The sequence below is a fragment of the Ammospiza nelsoni genome, chromosome Z (genome assembly GCF_027579445.1).
Source record: "Ammospiza nelsoni isolate bAmmNel1 chromosome Z, bAmmNel1.pri, whole genome shotgun sequence".
NCBI classification, from domain to species: Eukaryota; Metazoa; Chordata; class Aves; order Passeriformes; family Passerellidae; genus Ammospiza; species Ammospiza nelsoni.
The window spans coordinates 31,232,274-31,258,049 of record NC_080669.1 but is presented as its reverse complement, the minus strand read 5'-3'; the positions used below and the strand labels follow the sequence as shown (position 1 = coordinate 31,258,049).

Below are 25,776 nucleotides of genomic sequence, written 5' to 3'. Positions count from 1 at the left end.
AGGAGGAAAAAGCTTCTCTAAATGTCAAAAATAAGAAAAAACCCAACTTTCAAGTTGTCCACTGTGACACAGTTCCCAGAGACTTTGTAAAGTCAGTATCTTTCATTTTTCTGATGCGCACTATTTGTTTTACAGCAATAAGATATAATCAGACTATTAACTGCATATTCCCACTTACTATCACTACATTACCCACCATTGTTTGAGTCCTTTGTTGATTTTCATTCTTAGGACAGTAGTAAAATGCCAGCAGCCACAGCACAGGATCTGGTTCTACAGCAGCCTTCAGTAATTGTTCTGCTGCAATATCCAGCCATTCTCCAAAACAAGCAACCAAAAACCAGATTTCAAAGAGGTCAGTGAGAGAACTGGAAAACAACACAGATAAAATTAGGTACCTCTCATTATTTAACATTTTTAATTGCCTTAAATTAACTAGAAAGGATGCTGACAGTTAATTAAAAAAATATTTAAACCACTCTTCAACAGAGAATACCTTACCTGCTAATCATACACCCATATACTACTTATTTAGTCTATTATCTGAAATCACAATCAAATGAGACACACCCAGTGTTACTACAGATTACTTTGACAGTACAACAGACCATCCTTAACAGCAGCTTCTAATAAACTGTGACAAAATATTATGTATGAAAAGATACACTTCAGCTGCAGGACTTCAAAAACTTTAAAATATTATACTCTTAACATGCTGCTGCCTTTCACTTTCTCTCTGCTGCTTTCCAGGGTTATTTTCTGCTTTTTGGTAATTCATGAAGTGCATCTTTTTTTGTCATTAACAAGGAATTACATTTAGATGGACTGAATAGAGAGTTTTAAAGTATATTTTCAAGTATATCTCCCGACTTTTAAAATTCATGTTTTCTTAAATGAAAATTTTGAAGGTGTTTACAAAAGGATTATTGCTGTAGGAAAGGACCACCATTGATATCCATATTTTCTCATGTGCATTCATATTAAGTCAGAGAAGACTAAAGAAAAGAGAAGCAAACTAATGGCAAGTGTCTCAAAGCAAAAAGTTAAACTAAGCATGGAAGGACAGCTAGATTAAGAACTAGGAACAATTATTTCTAATAAATTTGGAAAAACTTGAAATAGATGAATAACTTGAAATAGAAATAGAATAGATTTATTCCTGGGGACTCCAAAAGCTGCTGTGCCACCTTTGCAAGGAAACTACAAGAAGATCTTAGAAATCCCAGGAATTGATGTTACCCTTATCTTGAACACTTTCTACCATTATGGAGCCTGTTTTGGAGTCATGTACCCTGCACTTCCATCCCTACTGCTGTTTCTGCCTGCTCTGTAGGGGCACCTATGCTCCACTGTCATTGACAAAAGTGTCCCCTCACTATTTTTGGGATTTTCCCCCACAAAATGTCCATAAGTTCATCAACTGATCAACCGATTTCTAGTTTAAAATGTCATGTAACATTCACTGCTCACTGAGAGTACTACATATAATAATAAATCTCAGCACAGAAGCAATCTGTTGATTAGAAGGACACAGAAAACATTTTCCTATAAGACTCACGCTTGATATAAAATAACCCCCCTGAAAACCAACCTATATAAGAAGAGAGCACTGAGAATCAACAGGATATACCGTGTAACAGAATTTTTTTCTCCTCTGTAAATCTTATTAAGTCAAAAAAATACAGAATCAGGAATAAAGCAATAAAAGAAAACTGAATATGGTTTCTTCATGGATATTAGTATTTATAACATGTTAGACCATTTTCTTTCTAACTGGGAGGGGTTTGGTAGAAATCATAATTGTTGTAGGAGTTCTAAAGGAAGTAGGAGTGTGTTCTGACAAGTACAATACTGCTCAAACTAGTGTACTGTTCAAAATAAAGGGGGGAAAAGACTATATATAAACCGAGAAAGGGCTGGGACACAAAAGGAGAACACACATGGTTATACTACTGTAATGCATTATGATTGATGGTATTTGTTTTATTTATTTGTTCTAAGCTCAAGTTACATGTTTCTTTAAAATTCAGGGTCAGCTATGGGTCACAGTCCAAGGACAGAAAGGTTTGACACACTTCAGGGAGGAACAGGCGAGCACTGAACTGCAGCTCATACAGAAAGTGAGAAGCTACCACCAGACAGCCTGGCCTCAGAGGGAGCATCAAAAAGCTTTTTTCTGCCACTCAGCAACAAAAAAATAGGCCCCTGTGAGTTAACTGAAACCAAGCACGGTTGCAAGTATCTTTGTTCCAGCACCAGGGGGAAATCTTTGTTCCAGATTTCCACGGGGAAATCTGGGACAGAGTGGCTAGACAGCAGCCAGGCAGAAAGGGACCTGGGGGTACTGATTAAAGGCAGACTGAACACGAGCCAGCAGTGAGCCCAGGTGGCCAAGAAGGCCAATGGATCCTGGCCTGTATCAGCAACAGGACCCGGGCACTGAATGTCCCCCTGTACTGGGCACTGGTGAGGCCACACCTTGGGTGCTGTGCCCAGTTCTTCCCTGAATTTAGGAGGGACAGTAACATGCTGGAGCAAGTCCAGAGAAGGGAAAGCAAGCTGGTGAAGTGTGAATCAAACCCTATGAGGAGCAGCTGAGGGAGCTGGGGCTGTTTAGTCTGGAGGAGGCACAGGGGAGACCTTACTGCTCTCCACAATGACCAGAAAGGAGGGTACAGTCAGGTGGGGGTCGGTCTCTTCTCACAAGCACCAGTGACAGAACAAGATGACAGTCTCAAGCTGCACCAGGGAAGGTTTACATTGGACATTAGGAAGAAGTTCTTCAGAGAAAGAGTAATCAGACATTGGAATGGGCTGCCCAGGGAGGTGATGGAATCACTGTCCCTGGAGATGTTTAAAAAAGACTGAATGTGGCACTTGGTGTTGACAATGTGTCATTAGGTCATAGGTTGGACTTGATGATCTCAAAGGTTTTTTTCCAGCCTAGGTGATTCTGTGATTCTACAATCTTGTTTTGCAAGTCTGGCTGGCCTTGGTGTTCTATGTTTATTTTTATATATTTCAAGTTTAAAATCAAAATTAATTTGGTTTTTTTTGAATTTAAAAGCTGTTCAACATTCTTTGGACAGCTAACTCTCAGAGCAGACCTAAGCAAGCAAATTTGTATCCAAGTGCTATTCAAGTCAGGTCTCATCACATTCCTTATAAGAAAGAATTACAAGGCAGCAGCAGATAGAGATGTATGCTTTCTCATTATTTTCATATGGTCCCAGAACATCCCCTACTAAAGCATAATTCATGTAGACAAACAAACCAACCCCCCAGGGCAGCAGGTCAGAAACTTGGAGTGACAGCCCAAAGATTAACACAACAAAAATGACACTGCAGTCTGGCAGTCATATTTATGAAAATAAGGAAGTTTGCAGTTTGGGCATTTGTACAAGCCTGCAGAAAGCCAAGCTCCTTCATAAAACAGGGTTAAAAGTTTTGAGGGAGAAATGGGAGAACAGACAAGTAAGCATTTCCATTATGCAGCTAGATGCTTTTTGGAAGGAATGACAAGATTTTGTTTCCTGGAGGCTTATTGGCCAGGTAGATAGATGTTATAAAGCTCAGGTTCAGAAAGTAATCCAAGTCCTATTCTTAAAAATAAAGCCCGACTTAAAGAATAATAAGAAAATGATGAAATACAACCACTAAAGACTTCAGATGACATGACCTTTCACAAATTAACATGAAAACGACAAAAATTTTGAAGATCTTATACTGCTTACCTAACATTTGTATCTTCTACTATTGCTTTGAGCATATCCGAAATGTGTTTCACGTGATGAGACCAATACGTAGTTGGGAGTTCTGAGGATGAAGGATGAAAACAAAACACTTAAAATCATAGCCTGTCTACTAGAATGTAACACTGAAGCATTACGGTAGCTACAAGATCTCTCCAAATTGATTATGTTATAATGAAGTATTGAAAATTTAATTTCAAAATTTCCCAATTTTAACCAATATCTGTTACTGTATTTCATACAACAATTCATTGATAAAGCCATGGAAGGAAGAACAGCTAGGAATATTGAAATGAGGCTTATGTTCCTTTGCTACCACAATATTAATATATAATCAGTGCAGTAGTATTTTTAGAGGCTCTTGTACAGATCTTTAATTATTGTCCATAAAAAAATCGTACCAAATTGAACAGTGGTTTCTTGAATGTATGTATGAATAGGAAACCTGAAAAAAAGTTGGGTTTGCAGCCTAAAATATCAGAATTCAAGACCCAGAAAGAAACAGAAAGCCTGTTTCCTGTGAAATACATGTGAATTTTTCCATAATGACAATTACTGATATTATAACATAACAAGATTGCAGTATTTTTACAATCTCTTAACATGGCAATCATTCCTACATAATTATTCTTTCTTTGTTATTCACTTCTGATTTAGTTTTCTTTAAAGTTACATCAGTAGTATTGTTACATAAGAACCAGATGTTCCTGCAGAAAAAATACATTAAAAGAATATTATGAAAATTGCTAAATCAAACACACCCTATAAAGGAAATGCCAAAAAGTTATCTCTATCCCTTTTAAAGTTATTTTAAGACATATACAGATCATGCAGACTCATAATGCTGCAAATACTTTATGAAAAAACTTACCAAGAGGATGTCTGACTAAACTTCTAACAAGAGGCTGGTGATGGTATGGGAAGTAGGCCTTCAGTGGAAATTTATACTAAGACACAAAATTGTTATTTTAAGAGGTTTCTGGTCAGTTTTCAAAACAAACCCACAATGAATAATCTCATCTAAGGCAGTAATTAACAATACACACAGAGGCAAGAAAACAGAAAATTAACTCTTCAGTTAATTTTAGGATTTGGCATTAAAAGGGGGATATTTAGGAAATGCTTGCTTATAAAAACTAATTATTCATAGATTTTAAACATATATGCATCAAAAAAGATTCAGAGCATGAAGAAAACTATGTTACTAGTCTTATATTTTTCCCTGTAATCACATAAGTTTTCATTCTTAATATGCAGAGCTTAAAAGAGACACTAGTTTAATTTCATTTTCCAGTGTAAACAGATTCACAGATGATATTAAACGAAGAAGTAATAACATCTACAGAATCTGAGTGTGTTGTGTAGATTATTGCCATCCGCTCAAAAATGGAAACCTAAACTTCTTAGGATCTGATCCAGCAGCAGGTAGGGCAGTCACAGATAATAGACTTGCCCTGTTTATCTGAGAATGTGTGACTTGAATGCTGTGAACACATCTTGTGTAACTGAGACTAGCAGTATTAGCACACCTCTAATCTGTTCTGCAAACATGAACTACAGGCAGGTCTAACATGGAGCATGTAGGCGCAAGTGCAACACCAACTCCCCCTGAGACAGACAGAAAGCCAGCCAGGCCCACATGGTGATCACTGGCACAAAATCTAGCTGGAGTCCAGGGCACAGCAGGGTCAGCACTGGGCACAGTCTTATTTAACATTTTCATTAATGACCTGGATGAAGGGGCAGCAAGTTCCCTTGGCAAGTTTGGTGATGACACAAAACTGGGAGGAGTGGTTGATCCATTAAAGGGTTGTGCTGCCATCCAGAGGGACCTGGACAGGCTGGAGAAATGGGCTGACAGCAGCCAAATAGATATCAACAAGGAGAAAGTATAAAGTCCTGCACTTGGGCAGGGATAACTCCAGGTATATGCTGGCGGACACCCAGCTGGAAAGCAGCTTGCAGAGAAGGACCTGGGGACCCAGTGGACACCAAGGTGAGTGTGAGTCAGCAGTGTGCCCTTCTGTTGTTATCTTATTGTATTTCATATTTCTAGAGTCCCATCTCAAAGCCCATACCTTCTAGCTGGTTTTCTACCATGTAGCTCTTCTCTGCTGTGCAGTTCCTCATGGCTTTACAGGGGCTCCTCCTGGGCTCTCGACCCACCCCCTTTTATCCCAGTTATCTTTGCAAGCCACAGCTGCTGCCCAACTAAGGACTTCACAGCTGTGGCTCATTTAGAGCAACTAGGACCCACTTATGCAATACATAGGACTCTCACGACATTTCCCCCTTTTTTCTATTACTAACAGATGTATTCAAATACAATATAGATATTCAGGTACAATATATTCATTTTCTTTACAATACACATTTTATCCCAGTACTCAAAGGCCTCATACACCACACACAATCTTCCACAGCTCTTCAGGCTGCTACAGCTCTCAGGCTGTCCTATTTTCCACAGCTCTTCAGGCTGCATACCTCCATCACATCGGGGTCATCAATTATTGTTGCTATCTTATTGTATTTCATATTTCTAGAGTCCCATACTCTTGTTATGATATTCTTAAAGTCCATACCTTCTAGCTGGTTTTCTACCATGTAGCTCTTCTCTGCTGTGCAGTTCCTCATGGCTTCACAGGGGCTCCTCCTGGGCTCTCGAGCCACCCCCTTTTATCCCAGTTATCTTTGCAAGCCACAGCTGCTGCCCAACTAAGGACTTCACAGCTGTGGCTCATTTGGAATAACTAGGACCCACTTATCCAACACGTAGATTTTGTAGGGACTCTCACTACACCCTTCGACAGAGCAGTGAGTGGCATCTCGAGCTGCCTTAGGCAAAGGATTGCTAGCAGGTCCAGGGAGGTGCTCCTTCCCCTCCCCTCAGCACTGTAAGCAGACATTCCAGCAGCCTAACCTGAAGTACTATGCCCAGTTAATGCTCAGTTAAATAAAGGGCCACAAGGATCATTAAAGGATCAGAGAACTTCTATGAGGAAAGACTGAGAAGGCCTGAAGAAGAGAAGACTCAAGGGGGATCTTACCAATGTATACAAACACCTAAAAGGAGGGTGCAAAATAACAGAACAAGGGTTTTGGCAGTGGTGCACAGCGACAGGATCAGAGGTAATGGCACAAACTCAAGCACAGGATGTTTTGTCTTTGTATCAGAAAACACTTCTGTAATTTATCTTTTCACTTCATTTTCACTGTGAGGTGGCCAAGCACCACCACAGTTTGCCCAAAAAGTTGTAGAGTCCCACCTGGACACAGTCCTGGACAATCCGTTCTACATAGCTATGATCTGGAGCTCGGGAGCTGGACAAGATGATGTCCAGAGGTCACTTCCAATTCTCAAGCAATCTATGATTCTCTCATTTACATCTTTGAATCTCCATACCATTAATCTTTCTGACAGCTGCCACACTGCAACAGAGATTCACTCTCCTATCACACAAACCTGTGAACTGCCAGACACGAGCCACTTCTATGGCAAATTTTATGGATGTATGTTTGCCAAGAGTTTTTTCAGTTAACTGTCTCTAAATTCTGAAGGTCTCAGTGAACTCACTTCATCTTCTGTCATTAATGTTTTTACCAGTCAGATAACACAAAGACAGATACCTTATGAATATATGTAATGATAGTATGACCAAAGGGGAAAAAAGGGATCTGACTGACTTAAAGTTTAGGAAGCAATCCGTACCCGCCTTTTTGCAAGTTAACTAAAATTACATTTGATTTATAAACTGTGAGACAAGGGACTTTTAATTCTATCATTGAAGATAACAACTTAATTAGAACTTCATTACTTAAACAGTATACAAGCTAAATAAATTAAACTCAATATTTAAAACCACTTTAGAAAAATGGGCTGCAGTCCATGTTAGCTGCTAGCTAGCAATGCCAGTAGGCAAAGCGCCTTCACCTTCAAGAAAATGTATCAGCTGCACAGCAGGATTAGCTCTTGGGAGTCTGATGGGTGTGGAACCTCTACGTTCTTTCTCACCCACTGATCCCCACCTGGGGCTACACAGTGTGTTGTTGCCATGCAGTCAGGGTGGCACAAGATCATCATGCACAGCACTAATGTATTAAGCAAGACAGCTGCCTGAAACCAGAAGACAAATTCAATCACACTGCTAATTAAAAGCCAGTATGTCACAAGTTTCAAGAAATCCCAGTATTCTCTTAATTACCATTTCCCTCAAAAAGATGCAAAAACTCATTTTCTTAAGTTTAAAGTGGAAGGTTTTAAATGACAAGTTCTTCCCAAACTTGCATCATACGAATTTGATTTCAAAAAACAAACAAGATGAACAAGATGGTCAGAATGTGGCCATGTGATTTGGGAATCTGAAGTCAAGTTTGCAACCTGTAAGTAAAGTAAGATTTTTCATATCTGTATTTTGAAATTTTAAGGTAAGAAACTGATCTGGCTCTTGTTTAAATTAGCACAAAACGAATTCTATTTAATTCAGTTCAGTAAGACCAGTACAAAAACCTGTGCAGCAGAAGAAAGACTAAGCTGTAAAATTTGAAAATTTAGACTAAGGAAAATTTCAAAGAGACCACTGTTGAGGGTAAGGAACCGAAACCAGTATGTATTCTGGGTCCCAGTATATATTTCTCTGTGTCTTTTACCTTCTGAACAGACAAATATGACTATTCAATATCCTTCTTATAACTATTTAAGGGACTAGAAATGGGATTGTTATCTCTGATTCATTTATTGTCAAAGACCCTGCTTCTGCAAAAGAAAAAAGCATTTAGCATTTTTCCTCCTTTTTATCAAAGACAAATGTTCATGTTCACTCTACAGGCAGAGACCTCAGCATCAGGGAAACAGAGCCAGGGAAAAGCACTTTAGGCTGATGGACTTGAGGGTTAAGTTAGGTAAACTGCTCTTACGTGCTGGTTTCATGCTATAATTTTATAGCGCAGGTGAAGATGTTTGAACTGAACTTTGGCATATCTATACAGCTACAGAGGGATGCTGTTATTTATATTCAGTACCTCTCTTAAGAGTAGAATTGGGTTTTTTTCTTGAAAAATTTTGCATTTTGTCACTGGAGAAAAATAAGAAAGAGAAAGAGATCTTGACTAACCTGTTTGTTTTTATTCTGATAAGCCTGAAGGAAGAGCTGTGTAAACACCTGTATAATTGTCATAACTTCTGGGGTTCCATCAGTTTCCATCAGTGCATTCCTATGCATTGAAAAGTTAGATATGACAGATCAGATAATTAGTCTGCCCATCACACCACTGTTAACTGAATGAAAGAAAAAGGTATATTCTTTGTATGCTGTAGATTCAAACTGAGTCTGAGCTCATGATACCACTAACAGAAATACTAACTTTGCGGGCTTTTTAGATTTTATTTTTAGTTCAAAAAAAACCCAAACAAACAAACAAAAAAACCCTCATACACAACTCCTACAAATAAATTAGACTTAGTAAATATATACAATATACATGCAGACACATAATTTACCCTACCTAAATAAGTATACAATTAAAAAGACTTGCACAACTTTATTAACCAAATTTGGTGTCTGATCAGTTTATTGCATTCAGAGCAACCACTCCCATGATTGAGTTCAGCATACTTTATAGTGTTTTGTGGCATCCCATAGGCCACTCTAGAGGTTTACAAAGGTAAGTGCTTCAACTTGCCTTCCATAGAGCAAATTAATCTTGAGCAAATGGAGCAAGTGGAGAAAAACACATAGCAGCAATTCTCATTCTCTTATTTGAAAGGCATATAGTAGAAAGGAGAAAAATTTTCAAAGTAAGTTGACAGTGAGATACAAGTATTAGAGAATTGTTTCATTCCTCCTAAAATATATGAAGAGTTAACACATTACTGTAACATAGAAATGTCACAAAACTACAGGCAAATATCACACTGGTAAAAAAACAAGAAATAGTACATGGAAACTCCAGATAGTCTAGGTGTATGGACTTCTGTATAGCCACACAAGGCAAGAAAACATAGCAAGACACATTGGGAAATAAAAGCAGTAAGTAATATCACTGTGATAAAATCATACAGAACAATTAATCTCAATATGTATGCAAATAGCAGGAGAAGTTATTACAGAAAGAGATACAATGCTTAGATCCATACTTCCAACAGAACACTAACCCCAAATATAAAAGAAATTTTGTGCCAGCTATAGAAACCTAACACAGTTTCCAAGCAAGTACATTTTCTTTATCAGCAGTTCTCTAAAATCTCATATGTGATTACAACTGGAATAGTAACTTAACATCTGCACACCACTTGATAATAGTTGTAAGGACATAGAGAAATAGAACAAAAATAAACAGAAGGCTGCATAAACCAATTGGTCTGCAAAAACCAGCTAACATATACAGCTTCATGTAAGTATCAAGAGAAGGTGAGACAGTATTCTTAAAATACACCAACATTTTAATACCAACAATGTAGAGGGACAAGCACACTAAGCAGAAACAATTCAAAGTAAAGAAACAGAGCAGAAATGTAGGCTTAGAAACAGGAAAACATCATTTTTTAAGACAATTTGAAACTCTGATAGAAGTGCAAAGTTTTACCAGGAAATGCTGTGTTGGACAAAGCCCTGCATTAGCTGAGAAACATAATTTTATCCATTTCTACATCTACCAAAGGGGAAGGATGCAAAAGAGTAGTGAAGTCATGTGTTTTTTTAAAAAAATATTCCATATAGCATGACCTTAAATAAGCCAGGAAGCCTGGACAAATTTTGTCTCCCTGTACTATCACACTATACAGTCTCCAGCCTAAGACACCAACACACATCTGCTGGAGTCACATCAATTTTTAAATGCATCTTGCTTTGGGAAAGTGATGAATCTCAACTCTTCAGAAAGTGCTCTCTGTGTGCAGACACACTGAGACCATAGCAGCAAAGGACTGCCAGGGCAGTGACTCCCAAGTGGCTCCACTCTCACCACACAGTGTCTACAGCCAAGCCTCTTCTGTTAGTGCCTGCACAAACCTGAATGTGCACACAGACACACAAATGCCCCCACACAAATGCACCTGGGAGCCCTGTTTTCATAAGAAAGGAAACACTCGATGAGCAAAGGATGTCAGTCACTAAATACATTATTGCTGTATTGGAATTGTTAATACTGATAACCCTGGCAGTAGATCTACTTAAAATTAGTAAGTATTCAGTCAAGAAGAGAAAAGAAGAGAAAAGAAGAGAAAAGCCACTGAAAACTGAGTATAAAGGATTTGAAGCCCCTGTGTGGTAACCAATATATTGGTTGCTTCAAAATAATTTTAATACATTCAAAACTGAACTCAGTATTAATAGGTGGATCAACAGTTGAAGGCCATTTAGAGCATATCTAACATAAATCCTGAAATATATAAGCAAAATGTAAAAGAGGCTACACCAGTAAGTGCAAAAGGTTTTGCTAAATGCTACCTTCATGTTGGCATGGGCCAAGCCATTTCAGCATTTAACATTTTCACCTCAAAACTGTATTTCAACCACAAATCTCTCTGAAGTACAAAATAAATGACAAATTTTACAGGCTAAAATACACTGTAGTCAACTGTATCAATGATTATTATGATGTAACTTTTACTTAAAGTTGATAAGATTTTTAACATTTTTCATTATTTTCAGTGTACTACACAGAAAGGGACTTTAGAGAATACAAGTAAAGAAAAAGATATCCTGAAATTATAATATGTTGCAGATTATAGTGCTGTTTCTGCTCTTGAAGAAAACCTCAGTGTTTAAATTTAAAGCCCCTCCCATAGTAATTTCAAAACTTACTTGAAAATTTCATTTACAATTCTGAAAATAGCAGGATGGCTTGCTGCTTGTGGCTGTTGATAATCAAATGAAAGAAAATTAGGTATTAATAAGGAGCAACTCACACAACTGTCATTGCATAATTTACAGCTTAACTCAGTGATGCTATTACACAGCCATTATTAAACTGTAACTCTAAGATCAACTCTCACTAAGCCCTCAGATTTTCTCAGGATTAGAATTCTTAGGATTCTCCATAGCAAGACCAAGCAGGCTCAACAGCTGACAAATGCAAACACCTGGGATCCCAAACTGTTTATGACAACAATCACTACAAATACTGAAGGCGGCAGACAGAAAGAACAGGTCGTTGCATGCGATTGCTAGAGGCTAGACACAGGGAGTATATTTTCAAAAAGCCTTCCTTTCCTCTCTGCACAAAATCCTCTCAGGATGCGCTTTGAGACTCTTGCTACGTGTTCAAAATTAAATTCCACAAATTAAATTGATTTTATCACCTTTGTCTTTAATAGTTTTGCATGCATTTTCATCCCTGATATTTTCTCACAGTATAATCTTCTTTTGTGAACTTCAGTGTTGCTAGTACAAGCTAATTGTCTCAGTGCATAAAAAAAAAATTTAACTAGTGAAGCCTTTTACCATGCTACCACACAAAAGACTGTTTTGAGAAAGTTGTTATATTAAACATGCACCAGTAAACAAACTGCTTTCTAATTCCATATTCTCAGGCTTTTATGGAACACCTAGAAAAAACCCCACTTACACATTTTCCAAAGTACTAAGTTAAAGTCTTAAGTTGAAAAGCAAATCCTCACTTAGTGTCTCTGATGTCAGTGCCTGAAGATTTAGTAAGAATATAGTTCTTGAACAGCCTAGAGTAAAGCATGTTTAATAAAATGCATTATATAAACTTTAGGAAGCATGGTATTTATAAAATTTCATTTATCAATACAGCTTAAAGTGCATAATGCACTACTGAAAACTTGTATGCACTCATTTCAAGCTAAAAAGTACCAAGTAGAAAATTAACATAACACTGTAATAATCTATATAAATTATGTTTATAAAAATAAGCTATAATAATTATTATAACAATACTAATAACGATTAAAATAATATCTTTTTAATTGTACACAGGGAGAACAAGGACTTTGCTTGCTACGATCCGTACATGATAACATCAGAAACCAAACCACCCTTACTAAGAGCTGTTCAGCGGAGCTGCTCCTGCCCGCAGCTGCGGCTGTACAGAGACGGCACAGCTCTGCCCCGTCCCTGCGCTATGGAACGGGCGCCACCTCCCGCTCCAGAGACGGGCAGCGCCCCAAATCCCGCCGCAGCAGCCGCGGAACCCCCGGCAGCGGGCTGCAGGAGGCACGGGCCCCCCCTCGCCTGGGGGTCCGCTTCTGCCTTCGTGTTTTGTTTGCTTCTTTCTTGGTTTGTGGGAAGATTGGACCGTGTCTCCACAGCTGCCTGCTGGATCCAACCTTCCTGAGGTGCTGGAGAGCAGCGGAAAGTGAGAGTGTGCCTTCAGTCCAGCTGATTCCGTAATTCCTCCCCTGCCTTTCAGACACTCTACCCACCTTTGCACGCACACTTCTCTGGTGAGGAACTCACTGTTGCTTATGACAGGCTGGATACAAACCAGAAAGGGTCCACCAGAGGATCAGCTGACAGAATGTGCTGTATACAACAATGAAAAACTCTGCACGTCTTCCTGGCAAACAGCAGCAATCTAACCGTATCCACTATAAGAAATCATAGTTAATAGCCCCTAGGGTTTTATCTAAACTACTGAAATCAATATGATTGATATCTCATCACTGGTAGTCAAAAGGGAAAAAACAAAAAAACAAAACCCAGGCCCAAACTCCACTGTTACCAAATTTCACAAGCTTTTGATCAATGGACTGTATGGAATTAATTTGCAAGCATTCAAGAACAAGCATGCTCTGATAATGCAAAATTCTGCCCCACAATTTAAAGATGCCCTTTGTGTAACAGGTCAAGAGCATGCAGCACAATTCTGCTGCTGCTAAGAGCAGTTCTGGAATTTGGGAGGGATTATCATTTTCAGGAGGGATTTTAATAAAATTTTCTTCTTGTTGACATTATCTCCTTACATTTTCAAAATAAAAAGGCATTTTACATTTCAATAATCTTGTCTGCAACTATTCAATGCTTTTCACAGAAACCAAACCCTATGTATTGTTCAATCACTTCTAAAACATGCACAATACAGACAGCATAATACACACTAAACAAAAAGATTCAAACACAGAGAATTGGAGCTGCACGTGTGGTATTATGATAGAAAAAATGTACTTTTAACATAATGTTTTCCAGACACTAGTCTTGAAGAACTATATCACTTATGTATCTGTATTATTAGAAAGCAGAATCTGAAACAACTTATTTATAACACAAAGCCAGAAGTGAATAAAAAAATAAGAAAAATATATCTGTATCTACAGTAAGCAAGTAAATGGGGGAAAAAAAGAGACAGAATTATCTGCTTTTTATTAATATCACAGAATTCTCTGTAACAACCACAAGAATAAACATGGGGAACTAAACATGACCAAGGTCATACAGATTTGAGGTGGTAACTCTCAATTTTCAGACTCACATGCAATTAATTGGACATGATACTTCTAGAAGTTAAGGATATCTAACTTCAGGAAACTACTACAGTGCTGTATTTCAAAGGTTGTCTGCATTTTCCAATTGTATATTTGTATTTCTGAATTTTATTTTATATTTACCAGTTTAAAATAGGAAATGTTACTTTTTTCTTATAGGAAATGCCAAATGTGTTTTTATTTTGAAGAATTTATTTTTAAAGCACAAATATATTTTTACAGAAGTTTTAAAAGTGCCTGAATCTATCAACATTAAGAGTAATTTTCTCTATCCTTCCTCTTTTCTTCCCCATTAATGCCTCTTTTATTGGCCCTGTACATTGGAGAGTATTTTTACTGTAGAGCTCAGGGACAGTGGGGATAAGGCTGAGTGCCTGTGGGTGACAGTCAGAGGGAAGGCCCACAAGGCAGAGATCCTGCTGGGAGTCTGTCACAGACCACCCAGCCAGGATGAAGTGAAATATTCCATCAGTGGATGTTTCGTGGTCACTGGCCCTTGTTCTTGTGGGAGACTTTAACTTGCCAAATGTCTGCTGGAAACTCGGCACAGTGGAGAGGAGACATTCTAGGAGGTTCCTGCAGTGAGTGGAAGGTAAATTCCAGACACAGCCTATAAGGGAGCATGCCCAGCCAGACCTGCTGCTCACAAACAGGGAAGGGCTGTGGGTCGTGCGGTGGTCAGAGACCACCTTGGGCACACTGACCATGGAATGACAGAGTTTCTCTGTTCTTGGTGAAGTAAGGAAGGGATCAACAGAACCTCTACCTTGGACTTACAGAGGGCAGACTTTGGCCTGTTCAGGACACTGGTTCAGAGAGTCCCTCAGGTAACTGTTCTTAAAAACAAAGGGGTCCAGGAAGGCTGGACATCCTTTAAGAAGAAAATTTTAAAGGCACAGGAGCAGGCCATCTCCATGTGCCAACAGATGAGATGGCATGGGAACTCAGAGAAAAAAGGAGAGCTTATGACCTTTGGAAGAAGGGGCAGGCAACTCAGGATGTCATTAGGTCATACAGAAAGAAAACTAGAAAGACAAAACCTCAACTAGAACTCAATCTGGCCGCTGCTGTGAAAGATTATAGAAAGTGTTTTTACAAATACTTTAACTACAAAAGGAGGGCCAAGAAATATCTCCATCCTTTACTGGACACGGAAGGAAGAGAATCCCCTGTTGGGGATGAGGAAAAGGCTGGGTACTTAATGCTTTCCTTACCACAGTCTTTAACAGAAAGCTCCATTATCCTCAGCCCCCCCTGAGCAGGTAGACAGGGATGGGGAGCAGAACAGAGCCCCTGCAACCCAGCAGGAAGTTATGAGTGACCTGCTCTGCCACACAATCACAAGTCTGCGGCTTCAGACAGGATCCATCCAAGGGTACTGAAGGAGCTGGCAGAAATGCTCATTAAGCTGCTCTCCATCATTTATCATTAATCCTGGCTGATGTCTCAGACGTCTGAAGGTTGGCCAGTGTGACACCCACCTACAAGAATGGTGGAAGGGTGGCCTGTCAGCCTGACCTTGAAAGGTCAAGAACCTAACCAGGAAAGGTTATGGATCAGGTGACCTTGTGCACCATCACACTGCACATATAGGACAATCAGGAGATCAGGCCCAGCCAACAGGGATTTGGGACAGGCTGCCTGACCAACCTAATTGCCTTTTATGACCAGATGACCTGCCTATTGGGTGACAGAAAATTTGTGGATATTGTCTACCCAGACTTTAGCAAAGCACCTCATTGCAAGGGCACTGAGGGGCTGCAGCAAGTGCAGAGAAGAGCAATGGAGCTGGTGAAGGGTCTGGAACATCCTGTGAAGAGCAGCTGAGGGAGCTGGGGTTGTTCAGCCTGGAGAAAAGGAGGCTCAGGGGTGACCTTATCACTCTCTGCAACTGCCTGAGAGGAGGGTGCAGCCAGGTGAGGATCAGTCTCTTCTCCTAGGCAACCAGTGACAGGACAAGAGGACAGAATGTCAATTTCTGTGTAGATCACTAATAATTTTGTCAGTTAAACATTAGAACAGGCTGCCCAGGGAGGTGTTGGGAGTCACCATCTCTGGAAATGTTCTAAAAACAACTGGATGTAGCACTTAAGAGTCGTATTTAGTTGACATGGTGGTTCTCTCAAAGATTGGACTCAATGATCTTGGAGGTCTTTTTCAACCCTAACAATTCTACCATTCTACACTAACAAGGTGGAAAATAAAATGCAGCAAGAACAGATGGCTCATAAATAAGAAGACGACAACAAATTTTAAGCCCTCTCAACCTATTGCACTTTTATTGCAACATACTTTTGAAACAAATAAAACTACTTTGGAAAGCTATCTCAGAATCAAACAGAAACTAAATGACACCAATTTGATCACATCTGTTTTTAAATACATGGGTTTTAAAAATCTGTGTATACACATATCTATCCATTCCTGGTAAAACATAAAATACTAGTATGTGTATTTACTGCACGTTTAGTTGTTAATGCAGACATACAAATCCTAAAGTTACTTCAGAAAGGAAGACATCCACTCACCCACTCAATTTCAAAGAAGCTAAGAGACCATCTGTGGTGGTCACTTCAATTGTTTTTATTACTTCTGAGTAACTATAGAATTTCCAATACTAATTTCAGTTCAGCCACAAACATACAAACATAATAGCATGCCATACAAACACAAGTTAGTGGACCATCACACAACAATTACTCTTGGAATTAAAATATGTGAGTAGTACATATCAAGTTTATTTCATCAGAGAAGTACAGCAGTTTACAACTATCTGTGTGCCTTAGATCTCGGTGAGGTTTATGTGCAGTATGATTATTGTATTAAGACACTTTATTTAGGTAAGTTACTCTGATAATGAAATTATGAAATAGCTGATTGAAGTTTCCTTCTTAAAATGTACTATAATCAAATCACTAACATCACTGCATATTTGTCCTCTAAAGGTTTTCTTCTAGGTAGGAAAGTAGAAATCTAGTTTTGTCTCGTGATTCCACTATTACCATATCCATAAGGTAAACAGAGCTTACATCCTAAACACCAAAATCCAACTGCCAAAAAGTTCAGCTCCACATTCCTAAAAAAGTATTTAAATATCCTTTAGGCAAGCTAAATTAATATACTGTTGGCTTCAAAGTGCTGACTAATTTAATGTCACACAAGTATCTTTACAGTAAAATGAACACGTTGTACAAAACACCATTACACATCTAGACCACTATTTCAGGATCACATTATTTTCCTTCTATACTGCCTCTCTGAAGCTTCTCATCCAGCTGTTTTTACCTGTTATGCCATCTCGCATATATGCACCCTGCCTCTTATCAATGCCTATCAATCCAGCTGCCTACTGCTCTCTTCTTTACAGCTCCATTCATTCCATTCTTTGTCCACAGGATGTCCTCTCTAAACCAGCTTTCAAAGCTGCTGCACTGGTCTTGTGAATATCTTATTTTGAAACCACAAAGTCTTTGGAGTAGAGTCAAGTAAAGGCAACCTAATTGTGCTAGCACAGTAATGTTCCATTCTTTTCAGAGATCAGGATGTGAAGGAAACTGAAGGATGAAGATTTTTATTAAATTACAAAAACCAACATTTGAAACAAGTATTTGACTATTTTAAAAACATATTTTATATTTATAACCTAGATTTAAATATCTTTTTTTCCTCAGCCAGTATATGGTATAGTACCAGACACTATATAAAGTTTACAATATATCTGATATAGAAAAATTATGCATAGGCCCTCTATGCAGTCTTGTTTGCTGTAGTACCTAAATCCCCAGATGGCATACGAAGAACTGCTGACACCAAGGCATTTATGATATTTGCAAGTATTGTAATGGATCCCTAAAATAGGAGATTTCCAGGTTCAATTAAAAAGGAAGAATATGTAACAGCAGCATTTTTTTCCTCACTAGAATATGTACTCTGTAAGCAGTTTCATAGGCTGAAAATAAAACACCATATGCCATTCATTAGTTCTGTCATTTTACGAAACATATAATTTGACTGCATAGCACACATGCTATTTCACACTGCAATTAACAATTATATTTACATTTAGCACTGCAACTAGCTCATTATTTTGGAAAAAGTACAGTGCCAGGTTTTCTCATAGGGAAGATTTTTGGTGCTCTGCATAACACAGCATCTGAAAATAAATTTTAATTACAGGTTAGCAAATGTTTTGCATTAAGAATTGTGTTCAGGCTTGCAAACAAAACCAAGTAACTAAGCAGTCCATAACAAGGGACTCCAGCTGTTCAGACTGCTGGACAAAGGGCACAGAGATCGAAGTAAAAACAGAATCAAATCCTTCCTGGCCAGAGTTCATAATTTTTTAAGACAGAGAAAGGTACTCAGCACCCTCACCACTGGGATTTGTGTTTCTTTACACATTTTTCATCACTGGATGACATCTTTTTTTCTCTTCTACCAATTCATTGTAAAAACTAAAAAATTAGTGATGTTTGTAAGACTCAAGATTTGGTTTGAATTAACAAGTTTTATGTCCCAAAATGGCCGTTTATGCTGATGCATGTATCTACGCTGACATATTTGAAAACTGTCACTCCTGAAGCATGAAAGAGCAGTATCAAATGTACCTTATATTGCACATACCAGCAATGAGTCTTTCATGACACGAGCCACTTCTTCCAGTGAATTCAACCGAATGGAAAACAACTGGTCTAAAAGATGTAAGGTAGCCTTTTCAAGGCTTGGTAAGTGACGAAGCCAAAGGCTGAAGACAGCTGATTCAGGAAGGGAGATCTTCTTCCTGGTTTAGAGAGCAAGATACTGTTTTACCTGAGTAACTAGAAGGAAGACAAAAAAAAAATTACTCTTTTTTTTTGTTTGTTTGTTTTTTAAATATACTGGGGAAAAAGTAGACACAAAGATCAACCTGAAGCAAGAGAGAGAAGATCTTGTTTACAGTAGCCTGTTCAATAGCAAATCATAATAGCAAAGAATGACAGGAAATCACCATCATCTACAAATGCAACTTTACCACATGTGTTTAAAACCTAGAAATTTGGTCACATTGCAACCCATCAAAGGGAAACAGAATGTTTAAGTCTGGAGTTCCCTCCCTCTCTCAAGAAAGGTCCTGTCCCTGTGCTCTCTCAAACCCAGATTAGTTCCTGCAAAGAGCTACTGACAGATGAACAAGAAGGTTTCTGCTGTATAATCAAAGCATTACCTATCTTTGCAGAGAAATAAGGAAGAAACCCAAAACCAACAACAACAAAAAGGAAAAAAAAAGATAACAAACAAAGAAAAAAATATTACTTAGAGGTAGCTAAGTCTTCAGCCCACCAGCACTGACCAGAGCTATACAACAGACAAATAGTTAAGAAGACAAGTTATCTCTTCACCTAAAGACTTCAGCTATTGGTGTTGTATCACCACAAAAGAAAAGGCACAGTGTGGACCAGCATGAATCAAAATATACTAAACTAACCTCCCAAGAAGAGATATCACAGCACAAACACCCTAGAATATTTTTGTAGCTATTGTGATAGTTGCATATTAAAAGGTGCAAAGCAAAACAATATATAAATAACAATAAATATTTGCCTTAGTCTTAAATCAAGTTAAGATTAAAAAACCTAAAATTAGGCTGGAGAATACATGCAAACTAAAGCTCCTGATAAAAGAAGAAAAACACCAGCAGAAAGAATACTAAGCCGTTTTAGGATCTATTTTCAATGTATTTATTTTGCCATACAGTTGTTTCATTATCAGCTCTCAGAATTCTGAATTTCACTTAAAAGCCTGTATTTTTTCCACTCAATATTATGTAATGACCTTAAAGTATACATGAGGAGACAAGAAATACATTGAAGTACCCAGAAATTCAAAACTGTAAAGCAAAGTTCAATTTCAGGATACTGTTTTATTAAATAATACTATTAAAGCACATACAGACATGAGAGTAAATAAAGAATGACAAGAGATTAGCTGATTTTGCCACTATCAACTTTCTTGTTGTTTTTGCGACAGCATGGTAGATATTATAAATATTATGTCAGGAAAAGAAAGCTAATAAGCTTACACAGAGGTGCTGCAACTGTAAGATATAAAAAACCATACAGGAAGTTCACTGTATGATTATACTCCCACAGCTGAACTTGCAGATGTCCCCACCAGGACAATTTTGAGTTCTTTGGAGCCCTGCAAGTGCTCTGCTCTCTGGGGCAGGTTCTACCCATGTTCAGAAAAAAGACATGTTCAGAACTCAACAGAGTAAGGGAAAATAGAAGTTAATTGTCAGAGAGGGGAAAAAAATAAAATACGAGCACATTCACATTAAGACCACATGAGTTCAGTGACAGTCCAGGAATATATCATGCAAAGCATGTGCGATCCTGTACCTCTCTCAGGGAAACTTTTGCAAACTGCACTTTTGTTGAGGACCCTGCAAGAGTCACTTAATCAAAAGCCATGTGAAATCAGGTATATTTGTTCACTTTGATAAGCAAGTAGCTCAACAGTTAATAAAAGAGACATTTCTTTCAGTCAGAAGAACCTCTTACTACCATCCAAAGAATGGCCTTACTCACGACATGAAGCGTCAGAATGGTCATGATGGACTGTCCATTAGCTTACTGATATGAGAACAAAACATCTGTACAGAACCTGTGAACTTGCTCTCAAAGTCTTTCAGACTTATGGAACATGAACAGTCAGAAGCCACAAAAGATGGACAAGTGGAAGGGTGAAAGACAGCTCTGTGCTTTTGAGCACATCTTTCACTACCAACTGCCACATTCACACTCCTTTTTAATTCCTTTTCCTCGACTTGTAGAAACATGCATGGATTAGTTATTGTACTTTTCCATTAGTTATCTATTTTTGTCTGGAGCCCTCAATGGATCACCACAAAAATATTCATTAGAACATCTCAGAAATCATGATGTGTAGAGAGGAAGCAAGTAAGACTGCTTAGAAAAGGGGAGAAATGGATAATTGACACAAAATGTTCACAAGGGACATTTTTTAGTATAAAAATTTTTTTTATAATACAGCATTTCCGGTACAACTTGAATAAAGCAATTCTCAAGTAAATGCAGGATGTGCTTTCCCTGACATTTTCCCTTCATGGCATAGCCAACCTTGATGTTTAGATTCACTCAGCTGGTTTCCATCCATTGACTAATTTTATCAGAACAGTGGGTTTAGTGGTAGCAAAACAAGCAGAGCTGTATTTCACAAATTGCTCCTCTTTCAGACTCATTAAAACTAATCTGCTGAAAACTAGGAGAATTAAAAATCTGGAGAAGCAATTTCACAAAAAAAAAAAGTAAAAACAAAAAACCCAAAAAACAAAAAAAACCAAAAACCCCACCAAAAACAAACAACAAAAAAACCCCAAAAACAAAACCCCAAAAGAATTATGAAAACATCAAACATAAGGATCTGTCTTACAGAAAAACTAAAATCACTCCCAAAATGTCAAGTTAGCAAAGGCAATACACTTCTATGACACAGAAATGACATTTCTGTGACAAGTTATCACAACTTCCACAAAATTCTTAAAATCTATTGAAGGTTTTAACCTCCTTTTTAGGGAATAGGTGAGACAAAGTCACAGTCAATATTTAAAGCTGTTACGCCACATTTTGTGCATAACAGCACAGTAAAATTCTGCTTTGGCCCACATCCTTAGCTCTGCTATTCGACTGCAAGGGAAATACCTTTCTAGAAAAGTATACAGTGCATTCAGCACACAAACCTAGAAAAAGGACATTGAATTGAATTTATAGTCTTTATGAAAAAGCAAAACAATACAAACCCTGCTACTTACTTTAAAAAGGCCTCATTCACAGCCTCTAGAAACTCCAAACTGAGAATTTCTTTTGATGACCCTCCATGGTAAAGAAGGAGAGTTTCCAGCAATGGAGTTAGATCAGGCAAAGTAATGAGAGGCACACAGAAAATGGAAATAGCATTCAGACGACTGGCTGAAATGCTGAGGGAAAAAATAAACACAGTTCATATTTCAGAAAAGTCATAAATTCTAAACTGTTAAGGAGATAAAAGAACATTAATAATTACATAATACTAAATGTAAGACATGCATACCTAACTGCTCAAAAATTATTTACTAGAATGACTGTTGACATATCATTTCTTATTTTGCACAGAATTTTAAGAAGTCAGATAAAATTTTGATATTTAAGTGCTCAAAGCAAACCATGTGAGGGATATCAACACAACTCTGAATTGAACCCAGTTGTGATGGCTCCACCACCACATCCTTACTAGTAGACACTTCACTGTCTTTCCCAGTGAAGGAAGACTAAAGACTCATAGCTCCCAGGCAAGTTTCCTGGAGCCCCAGAAGAGACAGCCTAACTGCTTTTCAGGCCTCCTGTTGCTTTCTTTAACCTTTCTTTCCTCTTAACAGAAACAATTTATGAATCCTGCTGTCTTCTAGTGCTCAGGTGGAAAATTTTTGTCTTACAGATCTATAGCTGAAGAAATATGTAACCCCTTTGGACCTTAATACATAAACCACTTGCTGGATCTTCTCACTAAAATTACATGGTTGGAAATGGTTAAAGACAGTGGAATCTGGAACATAAAATATGAAAATTATGGAACTTTAAGAAAATTAAAACGCCAGAGACTAGATTCGCAAAAAGAAGTCACAACTTTCCCAGAGAATATATATTGTTTCTAGCAGCTAAAATTGTAGCATTGACAGGAAGATACTTATAAAGACCAAGAACTACGAAACACTGAATTTCAGCAAATTAAAATATTGTCCTATATTGCTTGTAAAAGGCTTCCCTGAGTTCCTGCAAATTTCTCCTGATTCACTAAAAGAAGTGCATTCTCTGAAAAAATCTGAAAGTACTTTCTTTGAGGAGTCACCAATAGGACTTCAGGACCTATTGGTGAGGACAGGGAATTAAGAAGGCTGCTCAGCAGTATGGACATGAGGTACTAATCATCACTATTTAACCAGAGAGAGAAATAAAACAAAACATTTTCTAAGATGCACATTTCCGAGTAATTACCTGATTAAATATTTGTTTAAGGTTTCTTATACTGAAATACTTCAAAATGCACTTTTGTTACAAGTATTTTTGTAAGAATGGTAATTATTGGGATGATCTGATTGTGCAGCAGTATTTTCTAGGATACACAGACCTGAAACTCTAAATCTGTACCCTTTACAAAATTATGTTTCTAATTCCTTATCTAGGATTAGCAAAATTCAGCAGATGAATTTACTCTTACTTAACTTCAGAAGAAAAACCCTGTGAAGACAGTTTTGTTATAGATAATCTTCAAAATATGTTCTTGGAAAATAATGCACAATCCACTCTACTGTGTTCAATGAATTTGCAACTATGTTATCATCTGAATTTTTAAAATATCACTAAATGGAAAAAGGAGAAAATGTACACCTCTAAAAGCAAACTACTTTTGTCTCTGGAACTTGAATAAACATCCCTATCATAATTTCTACACTCAAAAATCAACCTAAGTTCAAAGTTTTCTCTTTTTTCCAGCAGAAATCAGGTATTTTTCTTCCCAACAGTCTCAACCAGCTTTACAGCTAAGTCTGTTTCACCCTACTTTTAAAAATGTTGACATTTAGTTTCTACATGAAAAGAAACTTCATGATACTCCTCATTAACTGCGTCCATAATTTTAATACTAAAATCAGTTCTAAACAAATTCAGCTCATTGAATCTTCCTTACCAAATATCTAGATGCAAAGAGGAAGGGGAGGATAACAGCCAAGTTAAGCCAAGAAAGGCATAAATCAGACAGCAAAAGGACATGATCATGTAACAAAGAGTGACAGCAGCACCATTAGCAAATGATCTTTGAAGGTCCCTTCCAATTCCTCTACTACTGCCAGGTTAAGTACAAACACTTACATGAAGCCAAGCTTACCAAGCTTGTCCACACATTAAATTATCTAACACATGTATCCAAAACTTTTCAACTGAAGCCTAATTTGCCCAAGACTGTAAAATGATCCTCACTGAACTGTAATGACCCAGACCAAAACATATCAAACCTATGTTTAGATAACACCTACCTCTCCTGCATGTTAAGTCCATTGCACTGGTTTTCTCTGAGTTCTGTTACTAATGAAACAACCATCTGTTGAACAAAATAAAAGTAAATAAAATACATTACATTTACTGACAACAAGCAGACATTAGTTGCATGGTTCTCTGTGTGACTGTAAAGGATGTACTGTAAAGGTTAATAACTTCCTTTGTTCATCTATTTTGATTTTTTAATTTTTTAACTATTGATGTCAAATTAAAGCTCTCCAAATCACTGAACAGACTGTACTGCAAAATGTTATTTTACACATTATATACTTTATACATTTTAAAACAAAGAAGATATTCATTTCAGCTCTGCTTCCCCAAGAGTAAAGGCATAACTTTCAGAAGGGCGTTACTAATAATTTTTACATACTTTGTCTAATTCGAGTCAACATATGAAATATTCTTCCCATTATTTTTATATATCTTAAATAGAAAAGTGACTTTAGCTAACATTTAGGGTTCATCTCCCATTTTAAATGCAGCAGATACAGTAAGAAAACATTCAGAAGTTATATACTAATACAAAAAATTATAAATATAATTTTAACTTCATGGGTAAAAAACAATGATAGGTTTTTCTTTTGTTATAGCGCAACGGGAATTGGAATTTTGTTTCTATGAATATTTATTATAGTGTAATCTAATAAAAATTTCTCATTTGTCCAAAGATCTCCCACTTCATTTTTTCCCTTAAAAGGTTGTAAAAGTAACTGAGGTAAGAAAAGATAAACAAAGTTCAGTTCATGTTCCTTATCACAATGACAGCTCCATGTAGGTGCTTATAAACTGGTGATTTATTATTGTCAAAATCTCAATTACACCAAATACTTACATTTTTAACCAAGTGACAGTAATAATCTGCTGACGTGTAGCCCAGAGCTGATATGAACGTACTGGTTTCCGCTTCATTACTTTCCCACTTAGAAGAAGAAAGGAGATGGCACAGCAAACTCTGAAAAATCAACAGAATGGCAATGAAGCTCCAGGCTAACACAAGCTTTGTAGAGGGATAGGACAGCTACTGAACTCTGCCTGGGGTAAGGCCTTTTGATCAGCTGTGCCCATTTTACACCATTGATACAGAAGAGCAATCAGCCCCACCAACCATAAGGAAAATGCTGCAGCTGCTACAATCAAATGTTGAGTCACACACACCACAAGATTTCAGCAGCTGTCCAATCTCAATGGAGACCAGTCACATCAAAACCACAGACTGTAGCTAGGTTCAGTTCTCTGAGAGCCATTTCAATCACCTGTAGTCTTGATCAGTACCATGATCAAGAAGTGCATGAGTGTAATTAACATCTACTTTTCCATATCACTTCTTCAAGATGCTCCAGGATTCAGAGTCTGGTCTCACACTGTAGTTTGCCTAATTTCCTCATTATTTTGAGAAGATGATGATAAAAATCTTATCTTGACATTTACTTCTCTACCAATTTCACTGCAAAATGCTTTATGTTTCATTAAAGCCTTTTAAATACATCATATG

At 37.6% G+C, this 25,776-nt stretch overlaps 1 protein-coding gene across 1 annotated transcript in view; it reads right to left on the bottom strand.

The window, feature by feature from the left end:
* Nucleotides 1-25,776, bottom strand: part of FANCC (FA complementation group C) — a 63,380-nt gene that overhangs the window by 6,461 nt on the left and 31,143 nt on the right. The window contains exons 4-12 of the mRNA XM_059492258.1: nucleotides 25,117-25,236; nucleotides 24,263-24,327; nucleotides 22,007-22,171; nucleotides 18,820-18,976; nucleotides 11,555-11,607; nucleotides 8,864-8,963; nucleotides 4,624-4,699; nucleotides 3,735-3,816; nucleotides 197-368 (exon numbers count right to left, since the gene is read on the bottom strand). Coding sequence (XP_059348241.1) covers nucleotides 197-368; nucleotides 3,735-3,816; nucleotides 4,624-4,699; nucleotides 8,864-8,963; nucleotides 11,555-11,607; nucleotides 18,820-18,976; nucleotides 22,007-22,171; nucleotides 24,263-24,327; nucleotides 25,117-25,236 — 990 coding nt within the window. The remainder of the gene's footprint in view (nucleotides 1-196; nucleotides 369-3,734; nucleotides 3,817-4,623; nucleotides 4,700-8,863; nucleotides 8,964-11,554; nucleotides 11,608-18,819; nucleotides 18,977-22,006; nucleotides 22,172-24,262; nucleotides 24,328-25,116; nucleotides 25,237-25,776) is intronic.